The 17,031-nt window shown below is 43.3% G+C and overlaps 1 protein-coding gene across 2 annotated transcripts in view; it reads left to right on the top strand.

The window, feature by feature from the left end:
* The window catches only part of FAM107B (family with sequence similarity 107 member B), a 236,558-nt gene extending 233,537 nt beyond the window's left edge, over positions 1 to 3,021 (top strand). For both annotated transcript variants that reach the window (XM_034643412.1, XM_002929735.4), the window contains 2 exons: positions 1,421 to 1,571; positions 2,573 to 3,021. In XM_034643412.1, the coding sequence (XP_034499303.1) occupies positions 1,421 to 1,571; positions 2,573 to 2,689 (268 nt within the window). In that variant the 3' untranslated portion in view covers positions 2,690 to 3,021. The remainder of the gene's footprint in view (positions 1 to 1,420; positions 1,572 to 2,572) is intronic.
* Positions 3,022 to 17,031: the final 14,010 nt, after the last annotated feature.

Raw genomic sequence — 17,031 nt, 5'->3', positions numbered from 1 at the left:
GTTTTGAGAATAACCGCTCAGGTAGACATTCCTGATTTACAGACTAGCAGTTACCATCAGCAGGACCAGAAGGTGCATGGGAAGGTGCTTGGGCCCATCTCAGTCCTGGGTGGATCCAGCAGGGCCCTTCCTGCTTCCCAGAAAAGCCTGAGTCCCTGTGGGTCAAGTGCGCACGTGTGTGGATGCATGAGAGTGAATACACCCACCGTCACTTACGCCCTGTGTTGCCTGAAACTGACAGTGTTCTTCCTGTTTTGTGGTTTCATTTTTATTTTAAATGCTTTTAGTAAACGTTAATATCAAGTTGAGATGACTTAAGAGCTAGTGGAGACTTACTTGCTACATAGAAAGGGAAGACAGGAGGAGATAGGCTGGCAAAGCCAGCACCTTGAAAGCCTGGACCGGAGAAATCTTAAGGAAATGGTAGAAAACTAGAGACAAGGAGTGTCCTAGCTAACAGTTAAACATGGACATTCCATCTAAGGAGATGCCCTTGACTTACCTCAGAGATTCTGGGTGGAGGGTTGCTAGCGAATAGTCTTAAGTTTTGGTTTTGTTTCTCTCCATCTGAAGAGATGGCAGCCTAACTTATCTCTCAGAAATGTAGAACTTCCCTGCAGCCTGATTTCTGTGCATCATCAGTAGTAAACTACGCATCTGAAGTGGTTCCACTGCAAGGAGCACTGGGGGTCTCGGGAGCGAAGTTCCCCCTGGCCATGCGCCCCCAGGAGTTGATGACATCTTAGACGTACCTGTACATGTTCAAGTGAAAAACCCGAGAATTTTGGAAGAGGAGTCCGGGGCCATTTTGCTGTTTAAATTTCTGTGCTAGCCTATCTCTGGCTACTTTAGTACATGGGATCAGGGGCTCCATCTTGGGAAGCTTCCCCTAAAACTTCAAGTGGAGGCACCTTGTATTCTGGGCATCTCCATTATCACCATCTCCACCATCTCCATCCTCTCCATCTCTGTCCTCTCCATCTTCTCCACTGTCTCCATTGTCTTCTTTTCCATCTTCTCTGTCATCATCATGAGTGATCATAATACCCATCGAATGAGCATGACGTTCCGACCTTCCCCACTATAAACCATTCTCGCTGACCTTTGCATAGGCTAGTATCCGGCACGTATTAGGTGCTCAGTATATTTTTATTGAATGAGTAGATTTTGCTTACTCTAGGAAGTTGTTCTTGCCCTTCTTTCATGCTCGTGAATTTTTGATACCACCAGTGTTGACTAACTGCTAGTAGGCATCCCAGTAATGCTAATTCAGTAGACTCATTTTCTGTGGCTGATGCCTTAAATTCCTGCTTATGAAGGATGTGTCCATTAGATTAAAGCTTTGTTTTCTTTTTTCTTTTTTTTAGATTGACTTTCTAATTTTGTTCTTACGTATTTATTTACTTATTTATTTTTGCAGGGGTCTTGCCCCTCAGAACAAGCCAGAATTGCAGAAAGTGATGGAAAAGAGAAAACGAGATCAAGTAATAAAGCAGAAAGAAGAAGAAGCACAAAAGAAGAAATCTGACTTGGAAATAGAACTATTAAAACGGCAGCAGAAGCTGGAGCAGGTAAGAGTGATGGGGATGAAAATTGTCTTTACCTTTATTGAGATATGTTGACAGTCAGTATTGTGTAAGTTTAAGGCGCACAGCATGTTGACTTGGTACATTTTTACTGTGGTCTGTTTGGCCCTGAGGCTTAGCGAGCACCTCTGTCACATCGCAGAGTTAAATTTGTTCTGGTTCTGGAAACAGTGAAGATCTAGTCACTTAGCAAGTTGAATGTTCGTAGTATAGTTGTGTTGACTGTAATCGCTGTACTGTGTATTAGGTCTCCGGGACTTCTGTATCTTCTGGCTGCAAGTACATACCCTTAAACAGCATCTCTTCCATTTCCCCAGCCCCTGGGAGCCACCATTTTATTCTCTCCTTTTGCAATTTTGGGTTTTTTTTTAAGATTCCACATATCAGAGATATCATGCAAGTATTTGTCTTTCTCTGTTTGACTCATGTCAAAAGTTATCTTTTCTGTCCTGAGAAATAAGGATGTTGGAACAAGCAGAATTTGCCAGACCTATCAGATGTAAATTTTTATTGCACAAAAGGAAAATATGAAACAGAATGTCAGCAAATGGGCTAAAATACATTCAAGGTAAAGACAAGGATCCTACTGAGGACTTAGAAGAGATTCAGGAGGCAAAGCCCAAACTGGGGAATATCCCTGAACTCACAGCAGAGTGTTGGGAGCGCAAGCAATTGAGTGAAATTCAACTTCACTGAAACGGCGTGCAGAGCCCACTGTGCATTGGTCTCAGGATCTTGGTTCCTTAGCCTTGATTTCGGGTTCTCTTCATCTCTGTTGTTGCTGGTAGTACCAACCAGGGGCTGCTGCTCCTGTGCAGGACGACCCCAGGGCCCATATACGTACGTACATATACACGCGTGAGATGGAGACCGGGACAGAATTTCCCCCGGGAAATAGAAGGTGTTAGGGACTTTGGAAAGTGAAGCGATGTTTTGGAAAGCCTCTCAGTATGTAAATAATTTTCCTGTTTCTGAATTTCATTTAGCTTGAACTTGAGAAGCAGAAATTGCAAGAAGAACAAGAAAATGCCCCAGAGTTTGTGAAGGTTAAAGGCAATCTCAGGAGAACAGGCCAAGAAGTGGCCCAAGCGCAGGAGTCGTAGGCCCGGAGACAGAGACCGCGCGCCCAGCCCACCACACGGGGAAGCTGTGAGCAGGCGCCTCGTCAATGCTTAATCTCAGGGCCAGAGCCCCTGGAGAGAACCCAGCCAGCAGAGAATTGTTACTTTAAAAAGGATTTGGTTTTGGTTTTCCTACAATCTGGGTGGATAAATGATCTGTGACAGTTGCAATTCCTACTCGCCAAACGAAGGACGTTGACCAGCACTTAAGTTGGGATAAGTGAACCTGTGTTCAAAGACTTAAAAAAACAAAAAAACAAACCCACAACAGCAAAAAAGAGGACACTGGAATAAATTCTAGAGAGTTGCACTACTTGGTTTTTCTTCCAGTCCAAGTTTAATGGGGCACAGAGCCTTTTTTCTTCTAAAACCTAAAGAAAATGTGTTTTGTTTCTTCCTTTAGTTATCTGTTAGATAATTTAGATCACATAGGATGGTGTTTGACCTTTTACATCCAATATTCGTAAAGTCCCTTTTGAGAATCCAGAATTTTCTTGTTTCAGTATACTTTCACCTGTGTTATATTGACCCCCGAGGGTGTTAATGTTGAGCACAGCTGTTACCTTTGTTGACATTAAGATTCAGAAATAGGGTGAGAAGGTTTAAAAATATGGAAAAAAATATATAATAATACAGAAACAAATACATATAAAAGATACAGAAAAACACATGAATGTTCATCTTGATATTATTTTAATTCCTTTTGGTTCTCTGATATTAGAATGTTCCATGGTGACATTCCAGTTCACATCATATAAATCCATCTGTTGCTTTGGTAACTGTTAGAATTTTGTTTTGTTTTTGGATTTCTTACTGAGCTAGTCCTTTTATATGAAACAGTCTCCCAGCCCTTCAGAGAAGAAAAACTAGTCCATATTATCCAACTTCAGTGTCAAAAGTAGAGGGTCCAAATCTTTGAGAGCGGTGTGGGGAACACTCCCCTTGGGAGCTGGGCAAGGAGGAGTTCTTTGGGCATTGTAATGTGAAACAAATGTAGGTTGGTCTCCAGGAGGCCTAGCTGGAAGGCTGGTAGCATTTGTACATTTTGAGTATCATTAGAATCCAAGTTTTGAAAATTTTGGATAAAGGATCATATATTGCTTTGTTTTTTTTTTCTTGTGAAGAAAGATTGTTCCACCGCTCTGTTCACGGTGATGACTACTGGCTGCTCTCAGGAAGCACTGAGGTGAGGGGACAGGCTGCCCAGCTTCCGCACACTAGCCAGCCTGCTCTCCGAAGTNGTATATTGCTTTGTTTTTTTTTTTCTTGTGAAGAAAGATTGTTCCACCGCTCTGTTCGCGGTGATGACTACTGGCCTGCCTCTCAGGAAGCACTGAGGTGAGGGGACAGGCTGCCCAGCTTCCGCACACTAGCCAGCCTGCTCTCCGAAGTGAAGTCCCAGTTGAGCAGCAATATCCTGATGCAGAATCATTTTATTACTGCGGGTACGGGCAGGAGTACATTCCACTTGGGGTGATCTGGAGGAATTTACATGGATTCAGTAGGTTCCCCATCGAGACGATTCTGCCAGTCATTTCTGCAGCGAAGAGTCTTCTTAAACTTCCTTTAAAAAGGCTCATAGGAAACTGGATCCCGAGCTTTTAATCCTAATAAGCATAGTAGAAATTAGCTTTCTATGGGAATGCTTTGGTTTTCATAGTTGACAGGCTCATATTCAATCGTCATGTGAACAAGATAAAGATAAACACGATGGCAATATATGGCTAGTCAGAGGACATGACATGTTGGTTACACCTGAAATGAGTGATTTCTCATCAATAAGTATTAATGAATAAACTATGAGATGCGTAAGATAAAATGTTGCTCTATAATAGTTTGCTTTTGAAGGATGGAGTAGTAACTTTTTTCCCCATCCTTCTAGCTTTGAGTGAAGAAAGTATGTTAAATGATCACCTTGAAAGTACCTTTCTGATCACACGTTGATGGGAGTGCTTTCTTTGTGTATATGGACTAATGATGAGATTTGAAAAATGAAGATTCAGGCCTGGCTCATAGCTTTTCATCTAATTGGATGTTGGATCTTAAGTCCTATGCCCTTGAAGCAATTCCAACACTTGATAAAATTCTCAAGGGCCCTGACAGGCCCCTTCAGCAGGACCAGTTCTGTTCCTAGAACTTACCTAGAATTCATTCTTCACTGGGAAGAAAAATTACAAAACCATTTCCCTCCCAGTCTCACTCACCAGTCTGCACAATGACGTGTAGTGAGTAGTACAAAGTCTAGCCAAAAGACTTGTAAATAGTGTGAAGTGATGTTTTATGACCAAACGGTGGGATGTACAGGTAAGAAGCTCTCTGAAGTCGTCAGATCAGCTCGGCTCGCAAGCCTGAGTTTCAAAGGGTGCCCATCTCCCCTTCATACATTAATACTGTACGGTCCAAACTCCAAGGACCCAAGAACGTCCGAGCAGTTTTGTGCTTTGAGCCACTTTTTGACAAAAATGGCTCCATTTTTCCAATCTGTGGTTTTCTTAAACTAGTTCAGTGTTTTATAGTCTCCTGGTAGTAAAGTAGTATTGCTTTCTAAGCCACAACAAACAGTTGACTTTATTCTTCTACTCTGAAAAATCTTGACTTGTTTGAGTGTATATAATATATATAAAGGGAGCCTTAATGGATTTGTTTTCATAATTTAATATTTTTTGTATTTGCTCTTGTACAATTGTTTTTAATGGAAAGTATTACAGAATTGAGGGTGGAATTCTTAGAACCAAAGTTATTCTTAATAAAATTCACCACACGCTTTGGACCATAAAGCTGTGTTTGTCTGATCTGTTGGAGATGGATGTCTGGCCCTGAAGGTGAGGGCACTGGGTTCAGTTCAAGGAGTAGAAGGTGGTTTCTGGGTCTCCCTTTGGTGACTGTCCTCTTCCACAGCCCCCCCACCCCGCCCCACATCAGTTATGTCCTCTGCCTTGTGTCAGTCAGGCTGACAGTTCACTGTGTCAGACAAATTCATGCTAAGAGATCACACTACTTTTTGTATAAAGTATGTGGTATGTTAGCAGCTGCAGTCAGTCCTTCAGATCAAAGTATTCTGAATTTTAGGTAGCTTGGTAGGACAGTGGGAGGTATATTTTGGTAAGGGCCATTTTTTTAATGCCGTGAGCTAGTACATTTGACATATCTGAAGTGCAGCCGTGAAATTATTCTGCTTATTCAGCTAAGTTTACGTTATCCTCAGAAAGTTACTTTGGGAAACGACACATGATGACATTGTGCTATTAGTTAAAATAGTTCATAGATTCTGGTCTCTTTGTGCCTTTCTTTTCCAGCCCCCAGTTACTACTCAGCCTGATGACCCAACTGCTAGTGTCTTTGGACTCTATTTTGAAAATCAGATCTACGCGAGGCAGTGTGGATTTCCTACCTCTAAGGGCATACTATGAGTTCTAGAGTCAGTGGAGAAGGTGGGCTCCAAAATGACTGGTGCTGTAGCTTCCTTCTCCGAATGTGGGCAGGCAGTTTCCCAGGGGGGGCAGCTCTGAGGCTGTTACTCCGTTTCCGGGAGCCACTCTATGCTTGTTTGTTTCTGAGAGTAATAGTAATAGATCTGAAAAAAGACAGGGCAATTAAAGTGTTTGACAACATTTGAAATGCCAAGTGCACCTTAAAGTATTAGAATAAAACCGTCAGGTTTACATTTACTAGTATAATGAGAGATGGAGTGTTTTCTTTCTAAGGTCTTAGGGTAAATAAAATCTTTATGAGGTACCCTCACAATTACAATGTCTTCCTTTTTGTTTCCTCTTGAGAAGATGCAGTCTGATTATCAACTGGGGAAGTTCTCAGCGTCTTCCCACTTGTTCCTAGATAGTCCTAGCAAGATGGTGATTGCCACCCAGAGTCCGGTAAAAAGGACAGTTGGTTATTTGTTGAGAGTATGCTGATTGCAGCTTGGGTGTTGTTGCTCCCAGTCCCTTCCAGGCTGAGAAATATATTTGTGTGTGTCAGTGTAAATATATATTTACATATCTGCATTGATACTTCTTTTTAGATCTCTAGTTATTGAAAGTCATGAGTCCATATTAATACTCTCAAATCTAACCTAGTAGTACCTTCTAGTTTTCCTGTTTCCATATTTGTAGCTCCTTCCTCTAGCATTGAATGCCTCCTCCATGTACTTACTCATTTCCACAACCCCGCCATACATAAGTCACTGCCTGCCATCGCTCAGCACAATCCCCACTCTGGCCCTGCCTAGTGGCTTTGTGGCTGAATTATCAAGGAAGGAAAGAAGCAAACACATTTTTCTTGGACATTTAAGCATTTATTATGAATTTCAACTAATTAGATTGTCTCAAATCTCTTAGATTCAAATCTCTCAACTCTCTCACATCTGCAGCTTTGGTATGCCTGACTATTTTGTACCTTTCAAAAGTCCTCCAACAGTTCGTGAACCGTGCTGGCTGTGTCAGTTCAGGTTCTCTAGAGAAACGGAGCCACAAAGAAATAAGTTTTCGTGAAAGATATGATTGATTGATAGGTAGGTAGACAGACTTAGGAGGAATTGGCTCATGCAATTACGGAGGCTGAGAAGTCCCACCATCTGCTGTCTGCATCCTGGAGACCAGGAGAGCCAGCTGGTGGTGTGATTAAGCTTGAGTGTGAAGGTGTAACTCCCAGTCTGAGAGCAGGAGACCCCTGTTCCAGCTCAGAAGTCAGGCAGAGAGAGAGAGAGGGAGCGAAACCTCCTTTCCTTCCCCTTTTGTTCTGTTCATGCAGGCCCTCCGTGGATTGGTTGAGGCCCACCACCCTGGGGGGGGGCAGCCTCCCACTGACCCAAATGCCAGTCCCCTCTAGAGCCATTCGCATGGACACACCCAGAAGTAATGTTTAATCTGGGTACCCTGTGGCCCAGTCAGGTCAACACATAAAATTAGCGATCATACTTGAATAGAATGGTTAACACAGCATTAAAAATAACTTACTTAAACCAATTTTGCAAGTCAACTTTTGAGCTTTATGTCCCTGTTTTTTACTTTAAAAATACTTTCCTACTATTATGGCTGTATTTATTTTCATATCGTCCTAGGGGTTCAGTCATAGCTTAGTCTATTTCCTGGGCTTGTAGTAATCTTACACCAAGCCTAAAAGAAAAGGAATTCCTCAGACTAACTGAGAGCGCCATCTAGGACACGGAGCCTGGCCGCACAGTGCAAAGCTGATGGAACCATGAGCCACAAGCCTTGGATTAAGTCTTTTTATAATTAATTCTTACTTGCTTTGTCATGGGATTTTTAATATCTCACCATATATATTATTTTAATTTTTTGGAACTTGGCGTCTTTCCCAGAAATGAAGTATTCTTCAATTTTGCGTGGCCAGCATTGCCTAACTCGTCCTGCCTTTACTGTACATTGTTCTTGTCTATTAGCATTATTGAAAATTAGATATGCCTGATCGATAACCTGTAGGATCAGTAGGATTATACTGAGGTTAGTAGGATCATGGTGAGATTTTTGTCTATAAAGAATCATCAGGTCTGTGTGGTGAGTTCTTGGAGACATCTGGCTATTATCTTGGGCATACTGTTGTGTCCATTTAAATTTGTTACTGTGTCTCACCTGTGATTCCTTTTTCTACTTGGTTATTGTATGTGACATGTGACCACTGATGATGATCAGTCTTCCTCCTTCTTGTACTACTTTTTCGAGTTTCCTCTATTTCTTCTTTCCTGTATGGATAGCTAGAAATAAGCCCATGCCCATGCTTCATGAAAATATGTATTCTTAGAACAAATACTCACATTTAAACATATCCATCCTTAGTTTGTATTAAAATTCACTTTTCTCTTTTGGGTATCATGAATCTGGCCCTTTGTAGATTCAGCCTCTTAGAATTTTTATTTCCTTTTTTTGGATGCTCGTAACTTTGTAACTTGGCTAGTGGGAGCCCCTCAAGGTTATTGCTGTGTTTTCTGAGTTTAATAAAATATTGCTTCTAACAGTTAGGAAAGCATCCTTACTTTGTTACAACAGTAGGATGTTTCAGACCATCCTAATTTTTTTTCCTGACATGAGACATATATGTGCCTTTCAAGGAGTCCTGTTTCCTCTTGATGCAGAATGGAAATGCTGCATTCTGGCATGATGGGTGCACAGGAGAGTTGTTAGTGGACAAAAGTGCTCTCGCACTTTTAGTAGTGATAGATCTAGAGGACATGAAGTCACCCTGGGTTTCCATTTTAACCCTTTAGGTGGTTCTAGCCTATTTTTCTTACAGTATGAGTCTCCTTGAGCCAGGAGATACTTAACACTTAGATTTACAGAGATACTTCCCTTTAAGAATTATGAAGGCGGGGGGAATGCCTGGGTGGCTCAGCCAGTTAAGTGTCTGCCTTCGGCTCAGGTCATGATCCTGGGGTCCTGGAATTGAGCCCCACGTCGGGTTCCCCAATCAGCCGGGGGCCTGCTTCTGCCTCTGCCCTTCTCCCTAACCACCTGCCCATGCCCTCTCTCTGTCTCAAATAAATAAATAAAATCTTAAAAAAAAAAGAATTATGAAACGGGACTTGCCTGCCTAGATATCAAAGCACTCTTTTAAGCAACAGAATTTAACTGGGTGAATACTGGCCCAGAGTAGACAAATAGAAAAATGGAACAGAAAAGAAAACCCAAAAGGAGACTCATGTACATATTGAAATTTACTTTATGATTGAGGCAGAATTTTATTTCAAATCAGTTAGGAAAAGATAATTCAGTGAAAAGTTTTGGGGCCATTGGAACCAAACAAATATGTATTCCTCTATCTAACACCATTTGTAAAACTGATTGCCAAATTAAAGTGTTCACATAAGAATAAAACTATAATTCTGGGAATAGGAAAGGCTTTCCTAACCAAGACATCTAACCCAAAATCTATAATCAAGAAAACTGTCAGATACAGCTAGTGAAAATGAAACATTTTTGTACAAAAAAAATATTTTTAAGGGTAAAAAGGCAAGTAACTAAGATATGCTACATGTACAGCAGCAAATGAATAAATACCTACATTACATACATGTCTATTACATGTCTACATACAGAATGTCTGCAAATGTCAATCCAATAAAAAATGAACAAATATGCAGCAGGCAGTTCACAGAAGAAGAAATACGAATGGCCCATCAACATATGGAGGAGATGCTCAGTGTCACTGGTATCAGCAAAATAAATTAAAATGAGAATTTTACACAAATATTCAGAAAGCAAAACTTAAATAGATTGATAATAGCTATTATTGGTGAGGATATGGAGAAATAGGTACCATTAAGTAAACACCTTTGGGGGGAGCACAAATTGGCAAAGCCAGCTTTAAGACACACAAACCTTCACACCCTCTACAATGAAGATATTAAAAAAGACAGACAGGTGTTGACTAGGATACTGGTGAGACTGTAACATGGTACAGCCACTTTGGAAAAGTCTGGGAGTTTCCTAGAATGTCAAGCATAGATCTATCATGACTCAGCAATTTTGCTTCTAAGAATATACCCCAAAAAACAGAACAAAGTCTTGCACATGAATGTTCACAGCAGCATTATTGATAGTGCCTAAAAAGTAGAAATGATCCAAATGTCTATCAGCCAGTTGGTGGATAAGCAGCGGGTTAGTGTATCCCTACAATGGAATATTATTGAGCAATAAAAAGGAGCAAAGTACTGATACATGGATGAACCTCAGAAAACATCATGGCAAACACCAAGGACCACAGGGTGTATGGTTACATTTATATGCAATGTCCAGAATGGATCAAGGAAGTACCATAGTGGCTGCCTACGGCAGGGGGTGGGTATGATGGGAATGGGGAGCGACTACAAACGGGCATAAGGTGTCTTTTTGGGGGTGATGGAAATGATTTAAAATAAAATCGTGGTGATGGCGTCACAATTCTTTATACTAATAATCATATTAATATAAATATACTAATACCCACCTAAAACTTTTATGGTATGTGAGTAATACATCAGTAAAGCTTTTTAACACACACACGTCCCCTGTGACACACCATTACGTGTCCAGGAATTTGGCCTTCAGGAATATCCATGTGCACAAAGGTCGTAGGTCAAAGATATAGCTGCAGCATTTCTCAGGAGAACAACCCAATTATATAATAGTAGCTTACTAGATTAAGTAGAATACATCCCTATTAGCTCGTATGGACTTCGAAGCTATTCTGTTGTACAAGAAAAGCAAGCTGTGGAACAATGCATAGTATAATCTCATTGACATGAAAATATTTAAAAATATATACATATATAGCCATATATCTATATCTTTCAGATAGGACTGGAAGTTTATTGATCATGTCAACAGTGGGGTAAGGGAATTGGAGTCAGAAATAAAAGGGGGCTGTCCTCTTTTATCTGTGTAATTTTGTATTTAAAATTTTTTGTATAATGTGTTCATGAATCAGTAGTATTTTTTTTTAAAGATTTATTTATTTATTTATTTGACAAAGATAGAGACAGCCAACGAGAGAGGGAACACAAACAGGGGGAGTGGGAGAGGAAGAAGCAGGCTCATAGCAGAGGAGCCTGATGTGGGGCTCGAACCCATAACGCCGGGATCACGCCCTGAGCCGAAGGCAGACGCTTAACCGCTGTGCCACCCAGGCACCCCGAATCTGTAGTATTTTTAAAAGGGCATAAGAAGCAGGGGGTGCCTGGGTGGTGCAGTTAGTTAAGTGTCCGACTCTTGGTTTCGGCTCATGTCGTGCGAGATCTCAGGGTCATGAGATCGAGCCCCGAGTTGCGTTCCGTGCTCCATGCAGAGTCTGCTTGAGATTCTCTCTCTCCCCCGGCCCCTCCTGCTCGTGCTCTCTCTCTCTCTCTAAAACAAATAAATCTTAAGATAATAAACAAAAGGGCATAAGAAGCAAAGAAAAAAGTTGGGAAATATATCTGCTTCATACAAAATTATCTCTTAGAATTTAAACACTATTCATTTCATGATTATTTCTGTGTAGAGTGCAGGTATGGTGAGAAATCACAACAGAATAATTTCAGTGTTCCAAAATCGCAGAGTAAAAGTGAATCTGTTGTAAGAAACTGCTAAGAATCCAATTATTTTAAGCACACAGACCTATAATTGATGTAGAGTCAAAGAGAAAAAGGGTCCAGGGAAGGAATAAAGAGAAGCTTGGGCTGCAGAATGGCAACGAGAAAGGTTCCCGCTCTTTGTCGGCCCCGTAATGCCGGAACGGAGACCTGAGCCAGGACTCCTTGGAAGGGGTCCAGCTATAGGCTTCACCATGAAAACAACTCCACCCTTTAAATTTGTGCCTCGCCACCAGAATTTAAGTGATGTGGTTACAGGACTAACTACATTTTTCCTCCTATTATTTTATTGGCCAAGGCCCAGGTGCCTGGCAGTGTGAGGAAATGCAGTTCAGTAATGAACTTTTGACACCCTGTGCACGCAGGACCTTGGGGGACCTCCCGGTTAACCAGTCAAGGTCTTCCTGGCACACATCCTCTCTCGGATGATGGCGAAACTTGTGTTCGCCTTCTTCCCTGATTCCAGATGGGGACTTCATCATATTGCTAAGAATACTTTCATTTCTCCTTCTGCTCCTGGATGATGCTTAAGATTTAAGCTTGGAAAAGGAGCTAGCCAAAGACCAAGGAATGATGACTCGTGGCCTTTTTTGAAGGCCTAGGAGAAGCTGGGATAGACGTGGGCTGAGAATGGGCCCCAGCACAGAGGACATAAGTGGCAACGTTGCCTGCTGGGACGTCACCATTGAGGCTTGAGGTGCACTCCCCTGGGTCCCTCCTTGGTCATTTGCAGATGGCGATTCATTTGAGAGATTCCAGGAAACCCCTGCACCTGTGTCAGTCAAGTGCCAACAGGGAGGGTCGCAGCATGATGAAAACATCTGCTGCTAACCGAGAGACCAGAATCTTACACGAGGAACTGCGAGCTAGTATCAGGCTTCAGAGGCAGGCTGTTTGGAGATAGCAGGCATCCCGGGGCCTTAACAAGGAGAACATTCACTGTGTAAGCACAAATGAGCAAAGGTGATTTTCTGGCTACTGTAAATTGGTTTTAATTTGATGAGTTGGTGCCTTTGTTATCTGGAGAGGGCTGTTCCTGTGTGTACTCTTTCTTTCCATTCCCCTTTCCTTCCTTAATGATTTCCATGTTTCCCAAAGAGAAGCAGCCAGATCAATCAACTAAAATGACTTCCCGAATACGCTTACCAGCTACCTTGTGAGGAGCTGGTTCCAGCCCTGGAGGTGTTTATAATCTTGTTCGGAGATAAGGCATTGCAAAGGACGTAATAAATAATAACAAGCACTAAATAAAATGCCGCATCAACACCTACAAGATACGAACCACAGGAGCAAATTACGAAAAGAAAATAAGCACACTAAATCAAATGGTTTCAGTGCTGTGTTCTATGGTTTCCGAGGAGGCTGTGGAAATTAACAGCTCGGATAATGTTTGAAGCTAAATGTGAATCTTATTTATCCACGATCTTTCTCTCTGCTTCACGACTCTTTCTTCCAAAACTAAGACTGGACAGTTTGAAACTCCTGTTTCCTGTGAGTACCAGCAATGGGAGAGAGATTGTGTGTTGGTGGGGGGAGAGGACGGGAGATGGCGATGAGCCCACAGCGCCCCCCCCCATGACGATAGTGTTGCCAGGTAACATCTGTCCTTGTTGATTTCCACAGACTGCCCCGAGGTGCTTGAGGTGGGGCTGTGGGTGCGTTGAGGTTTTCTTTCCTGTGGCAGGCTGTCCCCCCTGTTCCTGAAGTGGGTGGGTACACGGGCATGACTGGGGCTCTGGCCAAGGGGGCGTTTCCTGTCCGGGCTGTTGGTCCACATTTTATCACAGTGCTCAGTGCTGGGGATACAATGCTGAGCAAAATCATATTCGGTCTGCCTTTTTGGAGCTTGAATTCTAGCGAGGAGACAACGATTTTTCAAAGAATCACACAAACGAATAGAAATGACAGCTGTGGTAAGTGCTCTGAAGCCCGCCAAAGAAGCAGGAGCCCAGAAAGTGCGAGTGAATCCACAGGATGGGTCATGCCAACAGAGGGAGCCGACTGGAAACCCAGGACAGTCACGAAGGCCAAGGACGGGTCTGATTGGTACGAGGTGGAAGGCGATAGGCACCCTGCTCTTCCACATTGTGTTCTTCAGACAAGGGGATTGAATCTATAATCAAGACTTGGGTAAACTCAAATGGAAGCTGTTTGTGCCCTTATTGATAAGCTACAAGTCTTCAAAAATCAGTGTCCTCCCCCTTTCTCAATACAACACGTTGTCTTTCCCACTCTCTTTCCTGACTCGCCCTTCAATCTGTCCTTCCTTCTTACATAGCAAGATCAAAGAGATATCTTAACTGCTGATCATAAATTATTTAGCCAGGTGAGTTCTTTTTTGCAAACCTGGAACCTTGAGGCTCTAATGAATTGACATTTCTTTACCTGATTTTCTATAATGGACTGTTTCTTACACACAGATCTGGAGGCCTCTTGCCGATGTCCTGTGCTGGCTTTTTTTTCCTGCAGTGCTGTTTAATTTTCCTCCTATCTTACTTTATACACGGTGACTTTTGGCTGTGGTATGCGTGCTCACACCCCCACCCCCTATTCTGAGAGGGAGGGGCCTCCTGGGGAGCTGCAGGGAAGCCGGTGAGGGAGGGGCGGGGTTGAGGGGCAGCCAGCCCAGGCAGGGACAGTGGCCAGAATCCAGAGAAGACTCATCCTTCCCTGAGCCCACTCTCTCCTCTCCCTACTGTGTGTTCACACTTTATTTTGTGTCGTCTAACATTTATTGAGCACCCACTGTGTGTGCTAGTCAGCATGAAGATAAAGTGTGACTGGAACAGGGTCCCCATTATTGAGCTTATACTCTTCGGAAGACTCCGCCAGTAAACAAGCATCCCCAACACGCAAGGAGCCTCCCATGTGTTGACCTTGACAAAGGTAGATATGGAAAGTGTAGGAGCCATGAAAGTACATATGTATTTTTCTATGTATGAAGCAAGTTCAAATTCAGGTGTCACAAGGAAGTACCATGGTCTGTCTGTGTCCCCATATGAACACAATTACAGGCTCACACACACTTTTTAAAAAAGATTTTATTTATTTGAGAGTGTGAGAGAGAGAGAGAGAGCACGGGTGTGTGCCAAACGGGGGGAGGGGCAGAGAGAGAGGGAGAGGCAGGCTCCCTATGGGGCTCTATCATGACCCCGAGATCATGACCAGAACCAAAGGCAGACGCTTAACCAACTGAGCCTCTCAGGCGCCCCAACATTTACATAAGAGCAAAATGCTCTGAACCAAAGGCAGCAGCCAACTACTGGTTCCTTTACCCCTGCCTTCAGTAGAAGGGCTGTGTGTGTGTGTGTGTGTGTGTGTGTGTGTGTGTGTGTGTGCAGGTGCGCGCGCCAAATGAAACCCCATTCCATGCGGGGGGGTTGGCATTAGGAAGGTTGGTGACATTAGACTTCTGCAACTCGGATTAGCTCCTTTTTGCTAGGATATTTTAATCTTTAGTGCTGAGTGGTGGAGAAGCTTAAATAAAATACATTCAAGCCGTTGCCCCGTCCACACTGCCCGTCCAGGGAGCGTGTAGTTGCTGCGGATACTGTCCTAGAAACGATGCGAGATGCTGCCACCTAGTGTGCATTAGCAGGACTTTTAAAACTTTTTAATTAGAATTGTAATACACTAATTATATTGTTATTATTATCATTTCCTCTGTTGGACTTATAATTTTTTTTCAGAACCCTAATCTTCCGTTCTCGGTCCCAAGTGAACCAGTGTAAACCAACCCCCTCCCGCATTTAATATGCCGGATTCTCCGGCTCCGGTGCAGCCTCTTCTTGTAGCCCAGCGGATAGGTCCCTGAGCTACCTGATGTTCAGTTTTCCTCATCCGGGAAATGGGCAAACTGTAGGTCACCTGTATTGTGAGGGTCACAGCTCCACCCATTCATTCATCCAGCCAGCAATCCACCGAGCAAACGTCTGCCTTCCAGCTCTGGATTCCACCCCTCCCCCCCCCCGCCGTGAGTGAGGAAGTGGGGGCGCTGCAGTCAGGGGGCCCCGCATATGTATACACTGTGCTTTTTCCTATTCATACAAACCTTTGATAAAGTTTAATTCATAAATCAGGCACAGTAAGCGATTAGTAACAATAGCTAATAATAAGATGCAACAATTTTAACAATATACTGTAATCAAAGTTCTATGAATGGGGTCTTTCTCAAAATATGCTATTGTGCCTACTCACCCTTCTTCTTGTGATATATGAGATGACAAAGTGTCAACGTGATGGCGTGGAGTGAGATGAGTGTCCTAGGCGCTGTGACGTAGCATGAGGCTACCATTGACCTTCTGACCACACATCAGAAGGGGGATCATCTGCTTTTGGACCGCGTTGACCTGGGGTAACTGAAGCTGCAGAAGGCGAAACCACAGATCAGGGGACTACTGTTTAATCAAGTCCGGTGTGCCCGTCATGGAGGCGGGGACGTCAGTCAAGCTGGCTGGCTTCACCAGGTTATTGCTGGCTTTCCGAAATACCAGCCGCTGACATTTACCATGTGCCGGGTACTCTGCTAAGTGTGTTACCCGCTAACTTGCTCAGCAACCTTATTTTTACCTCCTGCTCACCTGTGGGGAAACTGAGGCAGAGAGCAGGGCAAGAACATGCCTAAGGTCCCGCAGCCACTGAACAGCAGCCCTGGAAGGGAAAGCCGGTCCGTCTGACTGCAGAGCCCACGCCCTTAGCTGCGTGGTCACAGCGCCTTGGTGCTCTTGGCTTCTGTGCCTCTGCCTGTTCTTTCCCCTCTCTTTGGTGCGCTTGCCTTCCTGCTGCCACCTGCTGAAATCTCACTGACTGTCCTGCCCCAGCTCAAGTATCCTGCCTACCAGGCGGCTCCTGCTCTGCCGCCCCCAGCCCAAGGGGAGTCACGCATGTGTCATGCTCTGTCATGCATGATAGAGGTTGTACCTGTTTCCTTGCCTTGACACAGTGCAAGCATCTTGCAGACATTGGCAACAGTCTGGACTAAAGGAAGTTGTGCGGAATTGGAGTATGTGCACAGCACAGGAGAAAGTGCTCTCTAAACCGTAAAATACCATAGAAACCTAAGTCAGCAGATGATTTGAAAATGTCTTTCTAAAATGCAAGTGGATTTAGAATATACAATATTCATTTGTTTCGGAGCATGCTCTTTTTGATTTTAGCCCACTGTCTATACCAACAAAGGATTACCTCTAGCCTTTTAACCAGGGGTTACTACATGGGGAAATATTCCCATTACTTACAGAGAAATAGATCTAAAATGGTCCCT

Source organism: Ailuropoda melanoleuca, chromosome 15 (genome assembly GCF_002007445.2).
Source record: "Ailuropoda melanoleuca isolate Jingjing chromosome 15, ASM200744v2, whole genome shotgun sequence".
Classification (NCBI taxonomy): domain Eukaryota; kingdom Metazoa; phylum Chordata; class Mammalia; order Carnivora; family Ursidae; genus Ailuropoda; species Ailuropoda melanoleuca.
The sequence above is the reverse complement of the archived record's forward strand: the minus strand, read 5'-3'. Positions and strand labels throughout refer to the sequence as shown.